Below are 17,588 nucleotides of genomic sequence, written 5' to 3' on the forward strand. Positions count from 1 at the left end.
AGCATAGTGGTTAAGAGCTACATCTGCTAACCAAAAGATCAGGAGTTCGAATCCATCAGGTGGTCTTTGGAAACTCTATGGGGCAGTTCTACTTTGTCCTATAGGTGTCATTTAATATTTTCCCCATAGAATCCTGCAGTACTACAACTTGTGACCTGAATTTTTTCTTCAATTCTTTCAGCTTAAGAAATGCTGAATGTGTTCTACCCTTTGCTTTTCTATCTCCAGGTCTTACTTTGTCTTTTCGAGCCACGCTTTGAAATCTTCTGTTCAGCTCGTTTACTTCATCATTTCTGTCTCCAGGTCTTACTTTGTCTTTTCGAGACACCCTTTGAAATCTTCTGTTCAACTCCTTTACTTCATCATTTCTTCCATTTACTTCAGCTACTGGACATTCCAGAGTAAGTTTCAGAGTCTCTTCTGATATCCATTTTGGTCTTTTCTTTCCTTCCTGTCTTTTTTAATGCCCTCTTACTTCTTCATGTATGACGTCTTTCATGTTACCCCTCAACTCATCTGGTCTTCGGTCATTAATGCTGAATGCATCAAATTTATTCTAGAGATGGTCTGTAATTTCAGGTGGGATATACTCAAGGTTGTACTTTGGCTCTCGTGGACTTGTTCTAGTTTTCTTCAAGTTCAACTTGAGCTTGCATGTGAACAAGTTGATGGTCTGCTCCACAGTTGGCTCCTGGCCTTGTTCTGACTGATGATATTGAGCTTTTCCGTTGTCTCTTTCTACAGATATAGTTGGCCTAATTCTTGTGCATTCCGTCTGGTGAGGTCCATGTGTACAGTTGCCGTTTATGTTGGTGAAAAAAGGTATTTGCAATGAAGAAGTCATTGGTCTTGAAATATTCTATCATGTGATCTCCAGAGCCGTTTCTATCACCAGTACCATATTTTCCAACTTTAGTCCTTCTTTGTTTTCAACTTTCACATTCCAATGACCAGTAATTATCAGTGCATCTTGATGGCATGTCTGATTAATTTTGAACACAGAAGTTGATGAAAGTCTTCAGTTTCTTCATCTTTGGCCTTAGTAGTTGGTGCATAAATTTGAATAGTAATCGTATTAACTAGTCTCCCTTGTGGGCATACGGATGTTATCCTATCACTGACAACATTGTACTTCAGGATAGATCTTGAAATTTTCTTTTTGACGATGAACACAACGCCATTTCTCTTCAGTTTGTCCTTCTCCGTATAGTAGACCATATGATTGTCTAATTCAAAATGGCCAATACCAGTCCATTTCACCTCACTAATTCCTAGGATATTGATGTTTATGTGTTCCATTTCATTTTTGATGACTTCCAATTTTCCTAGATTCATACTTCATACATTCCACATTCCGATTATTAATGGATGTTTGCAGCTGTTTCTTCTCATTTTAAGTCATACCACATTAGCAAATGAAGTTATCGAAAGCTTGACTCCATCCACTTCATTAAGGTCATCTCTACTTTGAGGAGGCAGCTCTTCCCCAGTCATATTTTGCGTTCCTTCTAACCTAAAGGGTGTATCTTCTGGCACTCTATCAAACAGTGTTCTGCTGCTATTTATAAGGTTTTCACTGGCCAGTTTTTTCAGAAGTAGACTGCCAGGTCCTTCTTCCTAGCCTATCTTAGTCTGGAAGCTCAGCTGAAACCTGTCCATTATAGGTGACCCTGCTGATATTTGAAATATCGGCAGCAAAGCTTCCCATATCACAGCAACACTAAACCCACCACAGTATGACAAACTGACAGACATGTGGTGGGTGTGTTCTATAGCTTTCATGTACTGTGAGGTGTTCAACACAACAAAGGTACCTTAGGTAGTTGGGGAATCACTATTTAAAGGCCTTCTGTTTTTTATTTTTTACATTTTTTCCTAGTGTTAATGCAGTACAGGCTTTGGAATGCAATATCCTTTTGGCAGGTTGAAGCGGAAACTTGGATAAATTAAGCTTTCCTGTAGTTGTCCTCTGAATCTTACTGAATATAAGTTGCCTGCCTTTGTTGTTTTCTAGTCTAAGTCACTACTACAAGTACCAGGCAATGACCTTCTGTCTATAGAGGTGCAGGAATATAATTGACAGTTAAAATCCTGAGCATTAAACTAATTCATTTTAATTTCTTATTCTGAAAACAAGCACAACTTTTGGGAGGAAAGAACCTGAAACAAGGCCTCTTTTATTTCTATAATTCTACTCCAAACATGATTTCTCCTAAGAATATAACTTCACTTGATTTTTTCTTTTTGACTTTTTGCCTAGAAATGCCATAGCAGCAGGAAATGGTTAGAGATTGTTCTGAAAGTCAGAAATTTTTAAATCTTTGTAATTAGAAAGATGAGCCACAGAGGTAACGAGATTTTTTAAGATCAAAGTGTATCAGGTGTTTAACATATGTTCTATCATGACCTAGTATGTAGCCAAGCAGACTCCTTAAGAACATGGTCTTTGGTGATATATGTAGTATCATCAGTCATATAAAAACTATTTTCAGAGCACACACATGCACTATATATATATATATATATGTATATGGCACCATGGAAAGTTTTGTAGACAGAGGCACTTTTCCCTATGCAACTGAACCGCATCCACAAGCTGAACTTCAGTCAACCACTTTTTGAATTTCATCCAGACAGCAGAGAACAGCAGAGTTTAGTAGGAGCAGATGTGTAAGGCTGATGTAAGAGGTTGTTTTCTCACAGAGATGAGTCCATGGAGAGAATACATAATGAAGAACATGATCCTGCAACTTGAATTGTTCTCTTCTATTTTTAAGTCTAGTAAATTTTTGTTGTTGTGTATTTTAACTCTAGAGTCTCAATCCGGGATACTGGATTTTACCAAACTGCTGTGTCTTAGATTCTCTCTTGTTCAAGCTTGTCTGAGAATTTCAGCCAGTTTTTGAGGGGGAGTTGAAGGCATTATAGCAAAGCAAACAATTCAATGATGTGTCAGCCAAAACCTAAAATGGTTGTTTTAAAAGCATTTTTGAATATCATAAACAAGTCTAACAAAATAACAAATGCCTACCTAAAAAAGCCTTAAAATACATTGAAAAAGAGAAGCCTAGAACAATAATAAATGCTTGTAAAGTTGTCATATTGAGAACCTCACCCAAAGCGTTATTCCTGAAGTATATAATCACATCCATTAAGAGAGGTGATGCTAGAAGACAAATATTTGGTTGGCAAATTAATCCAGTCTCGTGCTCTTCAAATTCCAAGAATTAAATCTATTCTAAAAATAATCCAAGTTACGAGAGTGTGAGAATCATGGCTCAAGTTGAGCTGCTTCATTTCTTTAAATCAGGACAACTTTAAAAGTATGTTGTTAGGTGCACTGAGTCGGTTCCGACTGATAGCGCCCCTATGTACAACAGAACAAAACTGCCTGGTTCTGCACCATCCTCGCACTCATTGTGCTTGGACCCATCATGGCAGTACCTGTGTCAATCAATAAAAGTATAGGTACTAATAAAAGACTTCATTTTGGCAAGGATGGTTCTCCTTGTTAGGTAAATATTTTAATATTTAAGTTAATATTAACTCCTGATTAGGGGGCATATGAATTATGGCATAAATTTAAAAATACTACAGAAAACATAGTATACATATGGAATGTGTATGCTTTTTCATTTTGATGATATCTATTAGGACGTGTCCTTCACCTGGTGAGATTCCAGGCATGCAGGGGCAAGAATTATGCCCATGCCCTTAAGAGTCTTTGGTTCACTGTTTCTGAGTCCTGACTGTGAACTTGAATCACCTGTGTCCCTACCTCAGTCCTATTAATTTATACTCTCTGAGATTATGTGGGCTGGACATTTGCATTTTTAAAAAACAGTACAGATGATTTTGATGGATGGCCAATGTTTAAAAGAGAGTTAGATCTTTTGGGGGATTTTTTTTTTTTCCTGAAATGGGAACTTTGTAATGATTTTGTTATGGAAAGTGGTAAGCTGTCCCTTTGGTTTCAGTAGTTAGGGATGACAGCATAAGTACGTATGAGTATATGGATGTCTTTCTAAAGAAGTCACTGAGCACATGTTTATTAAGAGTTTTCTCTGTGGCAGGCTTGGAAGGCCAGAGTAACAGGGGCGGGGTTCTGGGGACCATGGTTTCAGGGGACATCTAGATCAATTGGCGTAACAAAATGTGTTAAGAAAACATTCTGTATCCCACTTTGGTGAGTGGTGTCTGGGGTCTTAAATGCTAGCAAGCGGCCATCTAAGATGCGTCAATTGGTCTCAGCCCACCTGGAGCAAAGGAGAATGAAGAACGCCAAAGACACAAGGTAATTATGAGCCCAAGAGACAGAAAGAGCCACATAAACCAGGGTCTACATCAGCCTGAGACCAGAAAAACTAGATGGTGCCCAGCTACAACTGATGACTGCCCTGACAGGGAATACAAAAGAGAACCCCTGAGGGAACAGGAGAACAGTGGGATGCAGACCTCAAATTCTCATAAAAAGACCAGGCTTAATGGTCTGACTGAGACTAGAGGGACCCTGGGGACCCTGAAGGTCATGGTCCCTGGACCCTTTGTTAGCCCAAGACTGGAACCATTCTCGAAGCCAGCTCTTCAGATAGGGATTGGACTGGACTATAAGATAGAAAATGATACTTGTGAGGAGTGAGCTTCTTGGCTCAAGCAGACACATGAGACTATGTGGGCAGCTCCTGTCTGGAGGGGAGATGAGAAGGCAGAGGGGGACAGGAGCTGGGTGAATGGAAACAGGGAATACAGGGTGGAGAGAAGGAGTGTGCTGTCTGATTAGGGGGAGAACAAGGAGGACATAGCAAGGTATGTAAGTTTTTGTATGAGAGACTGACTCAATTTGTAAACTTTCACTTAAAGCACAATAAAAACAACAAAAAAAGTTTTCTCTGTGGCAGGTACTTTGCTTGTTGCTGACTATACAAAAGTGAGAATGACATGGTCCTTGCACTTGAGGATCCTGTAATTGGCGAGACCTGATATCTTAACAAGTTAAGTTCTAGACAGTGTTGTAAGTGCTGTGATAGGGCTAGTGGGAATGAGCACAAGGACTCAGGCAGGGCAGGGGATCAGTAAGGGCTTCCTAGATCCTTGACTTGAGACTTGAAAGATAAGACGGGTCCTTCCCCTGTTAGGATGGAGGGGAGTAAAGGGGGATGATATTGAAAACAGTTTGAATAAAGACACAGGTGTGAGAGACAAACCTTCAAGCAGTTTAAAGGACAGGGGCACAGGAGCCACGCTGGTATCAGAAAGGCCAGTTTTTGGAAGGCTTTGTATATTATTTAAGGAATTTGAATGTTATGTAAACAGTGAGGAGCTCTTGAAGGGTGTTCAGAGAAGTAGTCATAGAAGCAGACAGAAACATCACTCTGGCTGCAGTGTGAGGGATGGATTAAAGAAGTTAAAACTTGAAACAGAGGCCATTTAGCCAATTATTGCAATAGACCAAGCGTGAAATGGAAATTACGCAAGACTTTAACACTGCAGTTATTTTTTTAAATAAATCTCTTTGGTGTAGTAATGTCCTGTTGCTTTGTTTATTGGTTGAAAGACTCAATTTTTAGAGATAGTGTAGAATAGATTTATACAGCCAGTTTAGATGCAAAGATTATTTTAGTTAAGCGTCACAGCTGTATTTTCACAGAGTGGAAAATATTGTTGAAATAAATTTTTAATAGGTTGAACACTCATTGCCATGGAATTGATTTTGACTCATAGCGACCTTATACGACAGGGTAGAACTGTCCTATAGGGTTTCCAAGGAGCAGCTGGTGGATTTGAACTGTCGACCTTTTGGTTAGCAGCTGTTGTAGTTATCTAGTCCTGCTGTAACAGAAATATCACAATACCACCTTAACAAAGAGAAATTTATTCTCTCACAGTCTAGTAGGTTATAAGTCCAAATTCAGTGTTTTAGCTCCAGGGGAAGGCTTTCTGTCTCTTTTGGCTCTGTAGCAAGATTCCTTGTCATCAGTCTTCCCCTGGTCGAGGAGCTCCTCAGGCGCAGGGACCCCAGGTCCAAAGGACGTGCTCTGCTCCCGGTGCTGCTTTCTTCGTAGTGTGAGGTCCCCAACTCTCTGCTTGCTTCTCTTTCCTTTTATCTTTTGAGAGATAAAAGGTGGTACAGGCCACACTCCAGGGAAATTCCCTTTACATTGGATCAGAGACGTGACCTGAGTAAGGGTGGTGTTACAATCCCACCCTAATCCTCTCAACTTAAAATTACAACCACAAAATGGAGGACAACCACAAAATACTGGGAATCATGGCCTAATCAAGTTGATACACACATTTTTTGGGGGACATAATTCAATCCATGAGAGCAGCCAAGCTCTTAACCACTGCAGCACCAGGGCTCCGTAATTATCTTAAAAGATATAAAAAGCTGGCACTTGAAGAAATGTATCGTTATTAAAACTTAGAAGTTAGTCACAAGCAACACACAAAATTACAGTAAAGAAATATAATAAAATAGGATGCCTAGTGTATGCAAAATTATTTTCCTAGACCAGTATGGTCTCAGAAATATAGTGCAGGCCAGAAACATGAGACATAAGTGTAGCTTTAAATTAAGAAAAGCTAAAAAAAAAAAGAAAAAGTTTAGTAATGTATTTAACCTCCTCACAAAAAAGCACCAAACCCATTGCCACTGAGTCAATTCCGACTCATAGCCACCCAGTGGGACAGAGTAGAAATTCCCCACAGGGTTTCCAAGGAGCAGCTGGTGGATTTGAACTGCTGACCTTTCAGTCAGCAGCCAAGCTCTTAACCACTATGCCACCAGGGCTCCTTATGTAACTTAGTATATCTAAAATATCATTCCGAAATGTAATCAATATAAAAATTATTGTAATAGCTAATATTTTATTATCTGTTGTGATAATATGTTGAATATTCTTTTTTTCGTACTATTTCATACTTGAAATCCTGTGTGTGTTTAATGTTTTTAGCACGTCTCAGTTTGGACTAACCACATTTCAGATGCTCACTAGCAACATGTGGCTAGTGGCCACCTGATTGGACAGCACAGCTCTACACAATTTCTCCATTTCCATCCCAAATATACATGAAGTATTTCAAGAGCATTTTAAAGCATCTATTGTTGACAATTGTGTTTAAATCACTTGGGGGTTTATTTTAAATACATGGATATATTTTTAATAAGGCTCGTTGTACTTTTATAGCATATTACTACTATTAGTACACAACCAAAACCCACTGCCGTCGAGTCAATTCCGACTCATAGCGACCCTTTAGGACAGAGTAGAACTGCACCATAGAGTTTCCAAGGAGCACCTGGTGGATTCGAACTGCCGACGTCTTGGTTAGCAGCCATAGCACTTAACCACTATGCCACCAGGGTTTCCCTATTAGTACATAGAAGGTAAAAATGAGAATTATTTAAGTACCCAATAATTCTCCAATACTATTACTTTTTACAGTTTTAGGATATGAAATAATCCTGAAATTTCCTTAAATTTTGAAGTGAAACTCCTAAGAGGACAGTCTATAGGTACAATATATAAAAAGCTTTCTGAGCTTTAAAGATATATGATGACTTCAGGTTGAAACTGTAGCACCTCAAGGAATTAACAAAAATTATTAGTGTTTTAGAGCAACAGCAAGTGGCTGTGCAAGCCAGGCCATCTTGGTGGTGCTGTTTAGTGTTTTGAGCTGCCACAGTTTAGAAAATTATATAGGGCTATTAGAATGTTTAGGTGTCTCATAATCTCCAGGAATTTTAAAGGAGTAAACGGGAGGCTATATTTTAAACAGGCAGTCACTAGCAAATTCTAAGTTTTCGAGTACCCATTTTTCTCAGCTCACATTCCAGTACAGATCTTATATCCAGTGAAAGACTCTCAAGTTTTGGTCAAAATGTTAAGATAAAATAAGTCATTCTTGTCGCTGTCTAGTCGATTCCAACTCATAGTGACCCTATAGGGCAGACTAGAACTGTTCCAATGGGTTTCCTAGGCTGTAATCTTTACGGAAGCAGACTGTCATGTCTTTCTCCTGTGGAGCAGCTGGTGGCTTCCAACTGCCAACATTTCAGTTAGCAGCCAAGTGCTTAACCACTGTGCTACCAGGGCTGGTGAGTCATTCCAAAGCAAAACCCATTGCCGTCAAGTCAATCCCGACTCAGTGACCCTGAAGGACAGAGTAGAACTGCCCCATAGGGTTTCAAAGGAGTGGCTGGTGGATTCAAACTGCTGACCTTTTGGTTAGCAGTGAGCTCTTAACCACTGTGCCACAAGGGCGCCAGATGAGTCATTAGAGGTGTGCTTTCCCCCCTCAAGAGTCAGATGCCAGACAAAGTAAGTGGAGGGTTGATGAAACCAAGGTTGGAGTTCTGGCAGGTGAAAGAAAAGAGGGATTGAGAGATTTTGCTAAAGAGTAATTATAGTAATGGAAGGTGAAATCCAAGCCAGGTAAGAAAGGATGTCATGAGCAGTATGAAAGTGAAATGAAAACTAGTGGGATCAAAGGATTGAAGTCCAGTGGGACTGAAGAATTGTAGAGCTGTAAAAATAGGAATAGGCAAAATATAAGATGGTTGAAATCAAGATCTCAGTAGTGTATTTGGTGAAAACAAGGTCTAAGCCTCACCTCAGGGGTGGGTGGTTGAGATGAGGTGGAGAATACGCTCACTGCGGATGAAAAAGTCAGGGAACCAAAGGGGAAGGTGTTGGAAGTTACATCATTAAGGATGTTGTGGCAGTGGGAGAGGGGAAGATAGTGAGCAAAGTGCTATGATCTTCAGTGAGAAAGATCAAGTAACCAGAAGGTGGGTGGAGTCACGTGTTCTAGGTCAGTGCTTCTCTACTGGGGATGATTTTGCTCCCCCCCCCCCAGGGGACATTTTGTAGTATCTGGAGACATTTTTGGTTGTCACAACTGGGGTGGTGGGTGCTACTGGCATCTAGTGAGTGGGATGCTGCTAAACATCCTATAATACACAAAACAGTCTCTCCAACAAAGAATTATCTGGCCCGAAATGTCAATAGTGCAGAAATTGAGAAACCTTGCTATAAGTGGATGTACCAGAATCAAGGTATATTGGTGGAAAAGCAGGCTGAGAACTATCAATCTAGTAAACACTGTGTTTCAATTTTAATTGACTAGCTTCTCAGGGAAAAAAGCATCAATTAAAATTATGCATTTATTCATTCACCGTTCAACAAATACATGTTGCATTCCTACTTAGGGGCTATTCTAGATGCTTAAGATACATCGGCAAACAGAACAAAGATCTTTGCTCTTGAATGCTATTCATTCAAGCAGGGGGAGAGAGAGAACAATAAACATAAAAATTAGAGTGGTAAATGCTAAAGAACAAAAGAAAAGTAGAACAGTTTAAGGGGTATTGGGAGTGCAGGGTCTAAGAGGAAACAAAAGCGTAGGCTGAAGTTAAATATGGGGGTACCAAACTAGAAGCCACTGAAGTGACATTTGAACAGATTTGGGAGATGAGGGGACATAATGAATACAAGTTGAGCTAAAAGTTTAGTTTTGGTTTGCATTTGGTTCACAGGAAAGGGGTGTAGTTGAGTGCACCTACTAGGAGTAAAGTGGATTGTGCTATGCACTGTGAGGGATATAATCTAGGTCAGAAGTGATTTCTGCCTTTATGGAGCTTCACAATGAACCGACAGTCTTAGAAAGGATAGAGAAATAAAGACAGCTCATACAGGACTGTAAGTATGCCCTGTACAATTTGTTCCTCTTCAGATCCTTTTTCTTAGTGGGGAAACGATGGACTAATGAGTTGACTTTATTTTTCACTCATCTTCCATATTTGCTTCTCAGAAAAGAAAGAATAAGCGCAGAAGGTAATGTGGCTTAAATGGTGAGGTAATGACAGTGGGTTTTGAAGTAAAGGACAAGGAGCAGTAGGTCAGAGAAATGGAAAGGCTAAATGTACAAAAGGAACCAGTGACTTGAACAAAAGGCTTACAGCATCTCTATTCATCTTCCGTGCTGAGAATCACCAATTTTGTGTTTGAAACAAGCCCTTTATTAGCTCTCTCTGCCTCTCAGGTATGGTAATAGCACTAGGAACTATGCTGTTCGAGTTGGGGATTATCATACTTTGGTGCCAGAGGAGTTTGAAGAAGAAATTGGAGTGCAACAGATTGTGATTCACCGGGACTATCGACCAGACAGCAGTGACTACGACATTGCCCTGCTTAGATTACAAGGACCAGAAGAACAATGTGCCAGATTCAGTAGCCACGTTTTGCCAGCTTGTTTACCCCGCAGGAGAGAGAGGCCACAGAAAACAGCTCCCAATTGTTACATAACAGGATGGGGAGACACAGGTAATGTAAATAATTCAGAAGAATAAGGAAGTCTAGGCACCTTCTTGTCTGGGATCATCCAATCATTTGGGTGTGCAGTGGGTGGTAAAGTCTTAAATGGGCTCAGGCTTAGTGATATTTGGAAATACTGCCAATTGTGAAATATATGTATATGATTTGGATTTATACCCTGGGAGGGTACTCTTGGTTCCAGTTAGACCTTTACCACAGATTGAAAGGACTCAATTGCCTTTAATGCAGAGGTGGAATATTTGACCATTTTTCCTGGGGGAGCTTAAGGAATAGAGAATCCTCCAGAGATTTTAATTCCCTAAATCAGTGAGGCGACAAGGAAAGAGATTTTAAGACTTCACCCCATGATTTGGCCCTGGCAGTCTGTATTTTAAAACCCAGCTACTCTATCCAGAGCCACTATTGGTGGTTGATGGTTTGTTTCTTTGCAATGGAGCCCTTTATCAAACTAAATCTTCAGAAAAAAAAAAAGAAAAAACCTCTTTTTTTTTTTTTTTTTTTAAATCTTCAGAGAATTCCTAAATACAGAAAAGACAAAGCAGAATTGCTGAGGTTGAAGTGGGGGTCCAACCCACTCAGGTTTCTCCTTAAACCCCTCCTATTTCCTCCTCCCTCCCCCTAAGAAGGAGCATGTTGTTGTTAGGTGCTCTGGAGTCAATTTCTATTCCAACTCATAGTGACCCCATGTGATAGACTAGAACTGCCCCATAGTGTTTTATTGGCTATAATCTTTATGGGAATGGAAACTCTGGTGGCATAGTGGTTAAGAGCTACAGCTGCTAACCAAAAGGTTGGCAGCTCAAATCCACCAGGTGCTCCTTGGTAACTCTATAGGGCAGTTCTACCCTGTCCTGTCCGGACACTATGAGTCAGAATTGACTCAACGGCAAGTGGTTTCTTTATGGGAACAGACCCCCAGGTCTTTCTCCTGGGGAGCTACTGTGTGAATTCAAACCACCAACCTTTTGGTTAGCAGTTGAGCGCAAAACCATTTGCCCCAGCAGTGCTTCTTAGCATGATCATGGTGTTCAGTTTATGCTCCTCTCAAGTGAATGGTTCCTATATTGTCTCACTGTAGATTCATGTATATCAGTCCGTGCTTGGTCAAGATGGGCCTGGAAACAACAGACCTGAGGTCTCACCTGCAGTAGGTGACAAATGGCTATTTAAATGGAGAAATGTTAGGCTGAGGTCTTGCCATTAAAAATTGTTACACTGGTAATTGTAGCCTTGAAGTGTTGAACCAGTATATTTCTACAGATGATAATTTCAATAAGGTTTTATTTAGTAGATGTTTACTTTATCCCATGTTGTTGTTAGGTGCTAACGAGTCAATTCCAACTCATAGTGACCCTATAGAACAGGGTAGAACTGCCCCAGTGGTTTTCCAGGGAGCAACTCGTGGATCTGAACTGCTGACCTTTTGGTTAACAGCTAAGCTCTTAACTACTGTGCCACCAGGGCACCATTTTATCCCATGTTACACTAAATCTGGACTTCATAGTAGTAAAATTTAGAACATCTGTAGCAGATTTAGAATATTGAAAAAGCACTGGGACCAAACCTGAGAGAAGCCACGCACACACACAAAGACCCAAAAAAAGAAACATTTATTGGGTATCATAATGATAAAATCTGGTCAAAGTAAGGGCCTTTTCAGTATACGATGTTGATCCATGAGGCATATCAAGTCTCTGAGAAGGATTAAGTATAATGAGAGAATTATGATTACTTTTTAAGGCAAGAATCAGTCACCTTTGTACACCACATGGGACTAGACATGATCAAGGAAGTAAATTTAACACAATGTGTTTCACTGTGAACTAGTTACTCCAAACCCATTGCCGTCAAGTTGATTCCGACTTGTAGTGACCCCACAGGGCAGAGTAGGACTGCCCCATATGGTTTCCAAGGATCATCTGGTGGATTCGAACTGCTGACCTTTTGGTTAGCAGCCATAGCTCTCAACCACTATACCACCAGAGTTTCCCTAGCTGAGTAAACAGGATCAGAGAATAATGCCAGACTCTATATCCAAGAAAACGATACCATGGGAAGACATATCAATTATGCACTTTAGCCTCTAAACAAGGAATAATGAACAAAGAATGGCTTACCAGCAAATAGAATATTTTAACATCAGCTAGTGAAACTTGCCTGTTTTTACATAGAAAAGCTATGTGCAATGTTTTTTGAATCTATTACCATGTTTCTGTTCAGGACAGTTATTGCCGTTTTACGTGCTTATTAATCCTCAAAACAGTGAAGGAGATGACTCTTAAGGGAATGAATGTGCTAATGTAAAACTAGTGTTACAGTTTTCTGACAGAATTCAAATATTAACAAATGTGCTCCACTTAGACTTAACTTTCTCTATAGCCTAGTCCATAAACGCTGAAAGTTACTCATTCACAAAAATTTAGTACTGAGAAAGATTAGTGATGGGCTCGTGTTAAGTGCCAAGATTCAAAAGGCCAGTTAAAAACACTGTCCTAATTATCACTCATTTTAAAGGAAACAAATGCCACAAAAGGGATTTCCCCCTGCTCCCAAAAAAAAAAAAAAAAAGTTAAATATTCATTATAACTGCTAAATGTAACTCTTCTTAGTAGGATTGTTGACTGGAATCTCATTGACTAATTCAGATATTTGGTCTGAGTAGGACGAGCCTATTCAAGAACTCTTCAACAAGCAGCCATCCCACTGCTTCCCAAGAGGTACTGTGAAGAACGTTACAAGGGTCGGTTTACAGGGAGGATGCTGTGTGCTGGAAACCTCCAGGAACACAAACGGGTGGACAGCTGCCAAGGAGACAGCGGAGGACCACTCATGTGCGAACGGCCTGGAGAGAGCTGGGTTGTTTTCGGGGTGACCTCCTGGGGTTATGGCTGTGGAGCCAGGGATTCTCCTGGTGTTTATACAAAAGTCTCAGCTTTTGTACCTTGGATAAAAACTGTCACCAAACTGTAATTGTTCATAGAAACCTCAAGAAAAAATATTGAAATATACTGGAAAATTTCTCAATCATCTCCCTGATTAGCACTGAGCCAGAGATGACAACCAGTGGGGACTGAGATCCATGTTTCTGCTTTGTGTTGTGATAAAAACTGTTGACAGATTTCAGGCTTGTGTACCACTTGCTCCTTTTGAGAAGTTGTGATGTGTACCTTACTTGTTACAGATACCTCAGTGTAATATTATAATTAGCAGTTGCCTACTCAAATTAGCTTCACTACATGGACTAAATTCTAGAGAAATTCGTGTATTTTGATTTTGCATTAAGGTTTTTGTACTTGTTTGGAATTCTTAACTTCATATAATTCAATAAGTATGTGTATGGATTAACAAGAGACCCCATCTGTCATGATGAAATACCCTTTACTGCACTCAAAGAATGGCATTATTTTCAATTTATGTAATGTTTTAAGCTCTGATCTTTCCAAAAAGCTCGAAGAAATCTTCATACTTTGTCAAATGAGTAAACTAAGGGCCAAAAGTGTAAAGAAATTCCGTTATACACTTAGACTGGAATTAAGAGGATCACTGAGCCACAAGGACACCTGCCCATCACAGTACATTCCTGAAGGAAGTGATCTGATATGTGGAAACAAGTATCCATGTATTCACCAATCACTATGGAAACCATAAGAGAAAAATATATTGTAGCAACTTTCATATTATAAGCTACTAGCAAAATTTGGAAGTTATCAATTTCTAATAAAGGATGCTTCAAGTAGTTGTTAGGTGTTCAACCTAATTTGTAATTTTCCATTAAAGATTATTTAAATTAAGATAGAATTTAGGCAAATATTTCTGCATTGTGAATTTTGCCTATCAGTCAAGTTTTCGATATCCCTTTCCTAAAATATTTTCAGGTCAGTTTCTCTCAAATCCAATTTGCAACAAGTTAACTATCCTAATTTAGAATTCTGACTGGCCAGGACAAGAGAAATTTTACTGTTGTAGATTTTTTTCCCCGCAAGTTTTGACAATATAAAATCACCACTGCTTTTGGCACACTGTCGAAGGAAACTGTTAAAACTCCGGAATCTTTGAGAGGGAGGGAAGTACTAATTATACTTTTCAGGTCAGCACCGCAAATTTTTAACTTAGTAAATAGAATTACAAAATGTAACTTCCTTAGCATCATGCTGTTTTTTGGACCACGATGGATGAGTGCCACCTACTGCAAATTTCTGGTAACTGACTTAATAACTGTTTCCTAAGACATTCACAATACAGCCCCGTCTAGGCATATTTTTAAAATCTCATCTCATTAACCTTAATTTACAAATGGAGAAAACAGGCCAAGGAGACACAGCTGTTCAAAGGCTTTAAATCTAAACTCCAGAACAATGCTATTAACAATACATGGCTACTGTGGAAGGTGCTAACTCAAATTCCACTTTTGCAAACGGAAATGTTATCTCCCAAAAGGACAAAGGGTCATCCCTAGCAGCAAACATAGTGGCTGTAAACAATCCTCTTAAGTGTAAGCTACCCTTACTGTGATCTTAAAACATGGTTTCCCTTCAGCGTCAAACTGTGCACCCCTTTTAATGTAGACTGGTACTAAAGGTGCTTTGTATTACTCCTTGGCAGAATTGCAATGCCATCTGTGACAACAGAATTAAAGTTTTTCTGTAAGTGTGATTTTGATAAATAACTTTTTAAGCAGTATTCACATCTACGGATAGGAGAGCCACTACATATGATGTACAGTTCACAAGGACTCGGGAAAAACATGTAATGGTAAGAATATCTTTGGTGAAACATTCTCACAGGCTGCACTTCCAAACTAGTGCTGGGTGCAATCGATGCTTATATTTAAGTTTAAAGTAGACCACGGGCTGGCAACCTTCTTATGAAAAGCAATTCTGTCTGGAAAGAGCAACGATTGACAATATACATGGTATCCTAAGAAAACAGGTAGAAAGTTTGCTGAAGCCCTAAGAATACATGGTTCAGTAAAAATGCCTTTAGGATAGCTAAATTTTTTAGTGTGACCTTTTAAAAAACAAAAGTGTACAAAATTGTTCAAATAACTTTTCGCCTTGCCCAATCATCTTAATATTTTGTGTTGTAGCAACTAAATGAGAGCCTCTATCTTTTCCTTTGGGGGTAGCCTGGTTATTTTCATATTTAAGACAGTTTTCCAAGGCACTGGAAAATATTCTATCTCACTCATGTTACTTCCACATGTGCTGTTACCCAGACAGAGGTATGTTTAACTCTATCTTCAACTGTTTAATTATGCAGTTAAACAACACTGGTTATCCAGATAAATCAAGCATTTTATTAAAACTATAACAAAGAAGCACTTATTTTATTTTCTCCTTACATTCCTTGTTCTTCTCACTTAAAAATATTTCGGCCTTTTGAAAGTACTGCCCTGGTATTTCTTGGAACATCACTAACATCCAAGAGCCTGCAGTTAAGATTTAAAATCAAATCTGGTGATCCACTGCAAGATGCTGAACAAGAAGACTTCACTCTCCACTCTCACTTGGGATTTCTTGGCATCTGTGGGAGAAAAAAACAACCCATCAACATAAACTCATCTGTCTTCATCCTACCCCGCTGTCTTCACAGGTTAATTCGGTTACTTTCCATTAGTTAGCCATTTACTTCTTCATATTACAAAACATCTATGGTAAAAGCAAACTTTAGCATTTCAGTTCCTCAGTGGTAACGGGCTTCTGATTAACTCAGAAATAACATAGAAGAAACGTACCTTGTTTCCTCTCTTCCGTCGTGAATTAGTCCAGCATCCTAGAAACATTTTAGCAATAATTAGAAAAGTTTACCCTATCCGGCACACTCCAGGTTTTTAACAGCTAAGGATGTTACTTGTACAAGTCAGAATCTGATACCAATTAAATGGTGACAGCTTTGCCAATAAACAAGAACATACTCTTCCATGGCTAGGAAGGGAGACTGCCACAGCTGACAGGTCCCAAAGATACATGGACATTCCCAATCCCACAAGTGATCAGCAAGCACAGCCCCCAAAATCTTACCCTGTGGATAAATCTGTGGCAGGTTTTGGGGTGCTGCTGACTTAACGACGGGGAGGAGATTCAAGATGTCCACACGTCACCGACGGCAGCACTAATGATCTGCGCGCCCGCCACCTGGAGCCTTGATCCTTCACCCGAGGGCCCTTGGCTTACACGCGTCAGCCTGGAGCTCCAGGCCCAGGGCTGCACGTGGCCGCCGAGCGACGGAAACAACGTCCGAGTCCGCCCACGCTAGTGAACCTGCAGGATCTCAAAGCCGATCTCGGCTTACCACTGCGACAGCAGTCTAGGATGTCCTGCATTTTAACTACGCCGAAAACCTCTGACCCAACTAACGTAGCGCCTAAAGCACGGCACCCAAAATTCAAAAATAACCTCGACGCTCCCCGGATGTAAAAGGCTCAGCGCCTCTGCGCACGCTCTCTTATAGAGCTGATGACGCTCTTCCGGCGGAAGCGCCGTAAGGGGCGGGCTCCACGGTTTCTCCCTCCGCTCCGGCGCGGGTCCCGCCACCGCCCCACCCCTGTCGTAGGCCAGCACCTCCCTGCAGCCCCTCCCTCCTCTTAGCGTCTCCCCCGCCCCGCCCATCATCTGGGGCTGGGCTTAGCTCTTGCCCCCACCCTCCCATTCGGACGCCTGCGCGTGTGAGGAAGCCGTCGGCATTTCCCGGTCCTGAAATCCTGATGCTAGGGAGCACCAGCTGACTGAACAGTGGGAAGATTGCCTTGTTTTTTGGTGTACTTAAGAGGAGTTATTTTAATAGTCACTGTTACAGAAACACCAGGTTCCACAGCTCTCCGCTTCATCACTTTTTAGTAGGTTAGTTTATATGGAACTAGCTGATAGACTTCCGCCTTCCGCTAGAATTTCTGTTCCTGAAACGCACGTGTCTAGGAAGTTTGTTTCTTTTCTTGCTCCTGTCCATTTTAAGGAAATCCTGGTGGCGTAGTGGTTAAGTGCTACGGCTGCTAACCAAAGGGTTCGCAGTTTGAATCCACCAGGCGCTCCTTGGAAACTCTATGGGGCAATTCTACTCTGTCATAGGGTAGCTATGAGTCGGAATCAACTCCACGCCACTGCGTTTGGTTTTTTTTTTTTGGTCCATTTTAAAGACTTAGGCTAAATATTTGTATTGTTTCTAGCCAATGTGGAAGGGAGAAGGAAAGCTAGAGAATTACACCAAACAACAACAAAAACCAAATCCCCTGCCTTGGAGTAGGGTCAGCGACCC

General features: G+C 40.4%; 1 protein-coding gene, 1 long non-coding RNA gene and 1 other non-coding gene across 3 annotated transcripts in view; 1 reads left to right on the top strand and 2 right to left on the bottom strand.

The window, feature by feature from the left end:
• The window catches only part of PRSS12 (serine protease 12), a 101,910-nt gene extending 85,774 nt beyond the window's left edge, over positions 1-16,136 (top strand). The window contains exons 12-13 of the mRNA XM_010590518.3: positions 10,045-10,325; positions 13,000-16,136. Of these exons, the coding sequence (XP_010588820.2) occupies positions 10,045-10,325; positions 13,000-13,307 (589 nt within the window). The 3' untranslated portion in view covers positions 13,308-16,136. The remainder of the gene's footprint in view (positions 1-10,044; positions 10,326-12,999) is intronic.
• Positions 11,669-16,766, bottom strand: LOC104845934 (uncharacterized). The gene is made up of 3 exons (XR_775713.3): positions 16,358-16,766; positions 16,072-16,109; positions 11,669-15,860 (listed from the first exon to the last, which is right to left on the bottom strand). It is a non-coding gene; the product is annotated as an uncharacterized LOC104845934 (long non-coding RNA).
• On the bottom strand, positions 16,179-16,309 carry LOC111750821 (small nucleolar RNA SNORA24). Its single transcript, XR_002785873.1, has one exon. It is a non-coding gene; the product is annotated as a small nucleolar RNA SNORA24 (small nucleolar RNA).
• Positions 16,767-17,588: the final 822 nt, after the last annotated feature.

Source organism: Loxodonta africana, chromosome 5, assembly GCF_030014295.1.
Source record: "Loxodonta africana isolate mLoxAfr1 chromosome 5, mLoxAfr1.hap2, whole genome shotgun sequence".
In the NCBI taxonomy this organism is placed as follows: domain Eukaryota; kingdom Metazoa; phylum Chordata; class Mammalia; order Proboscidea; family Elephantidae; genus Loxodonta; species Loxodonta africana.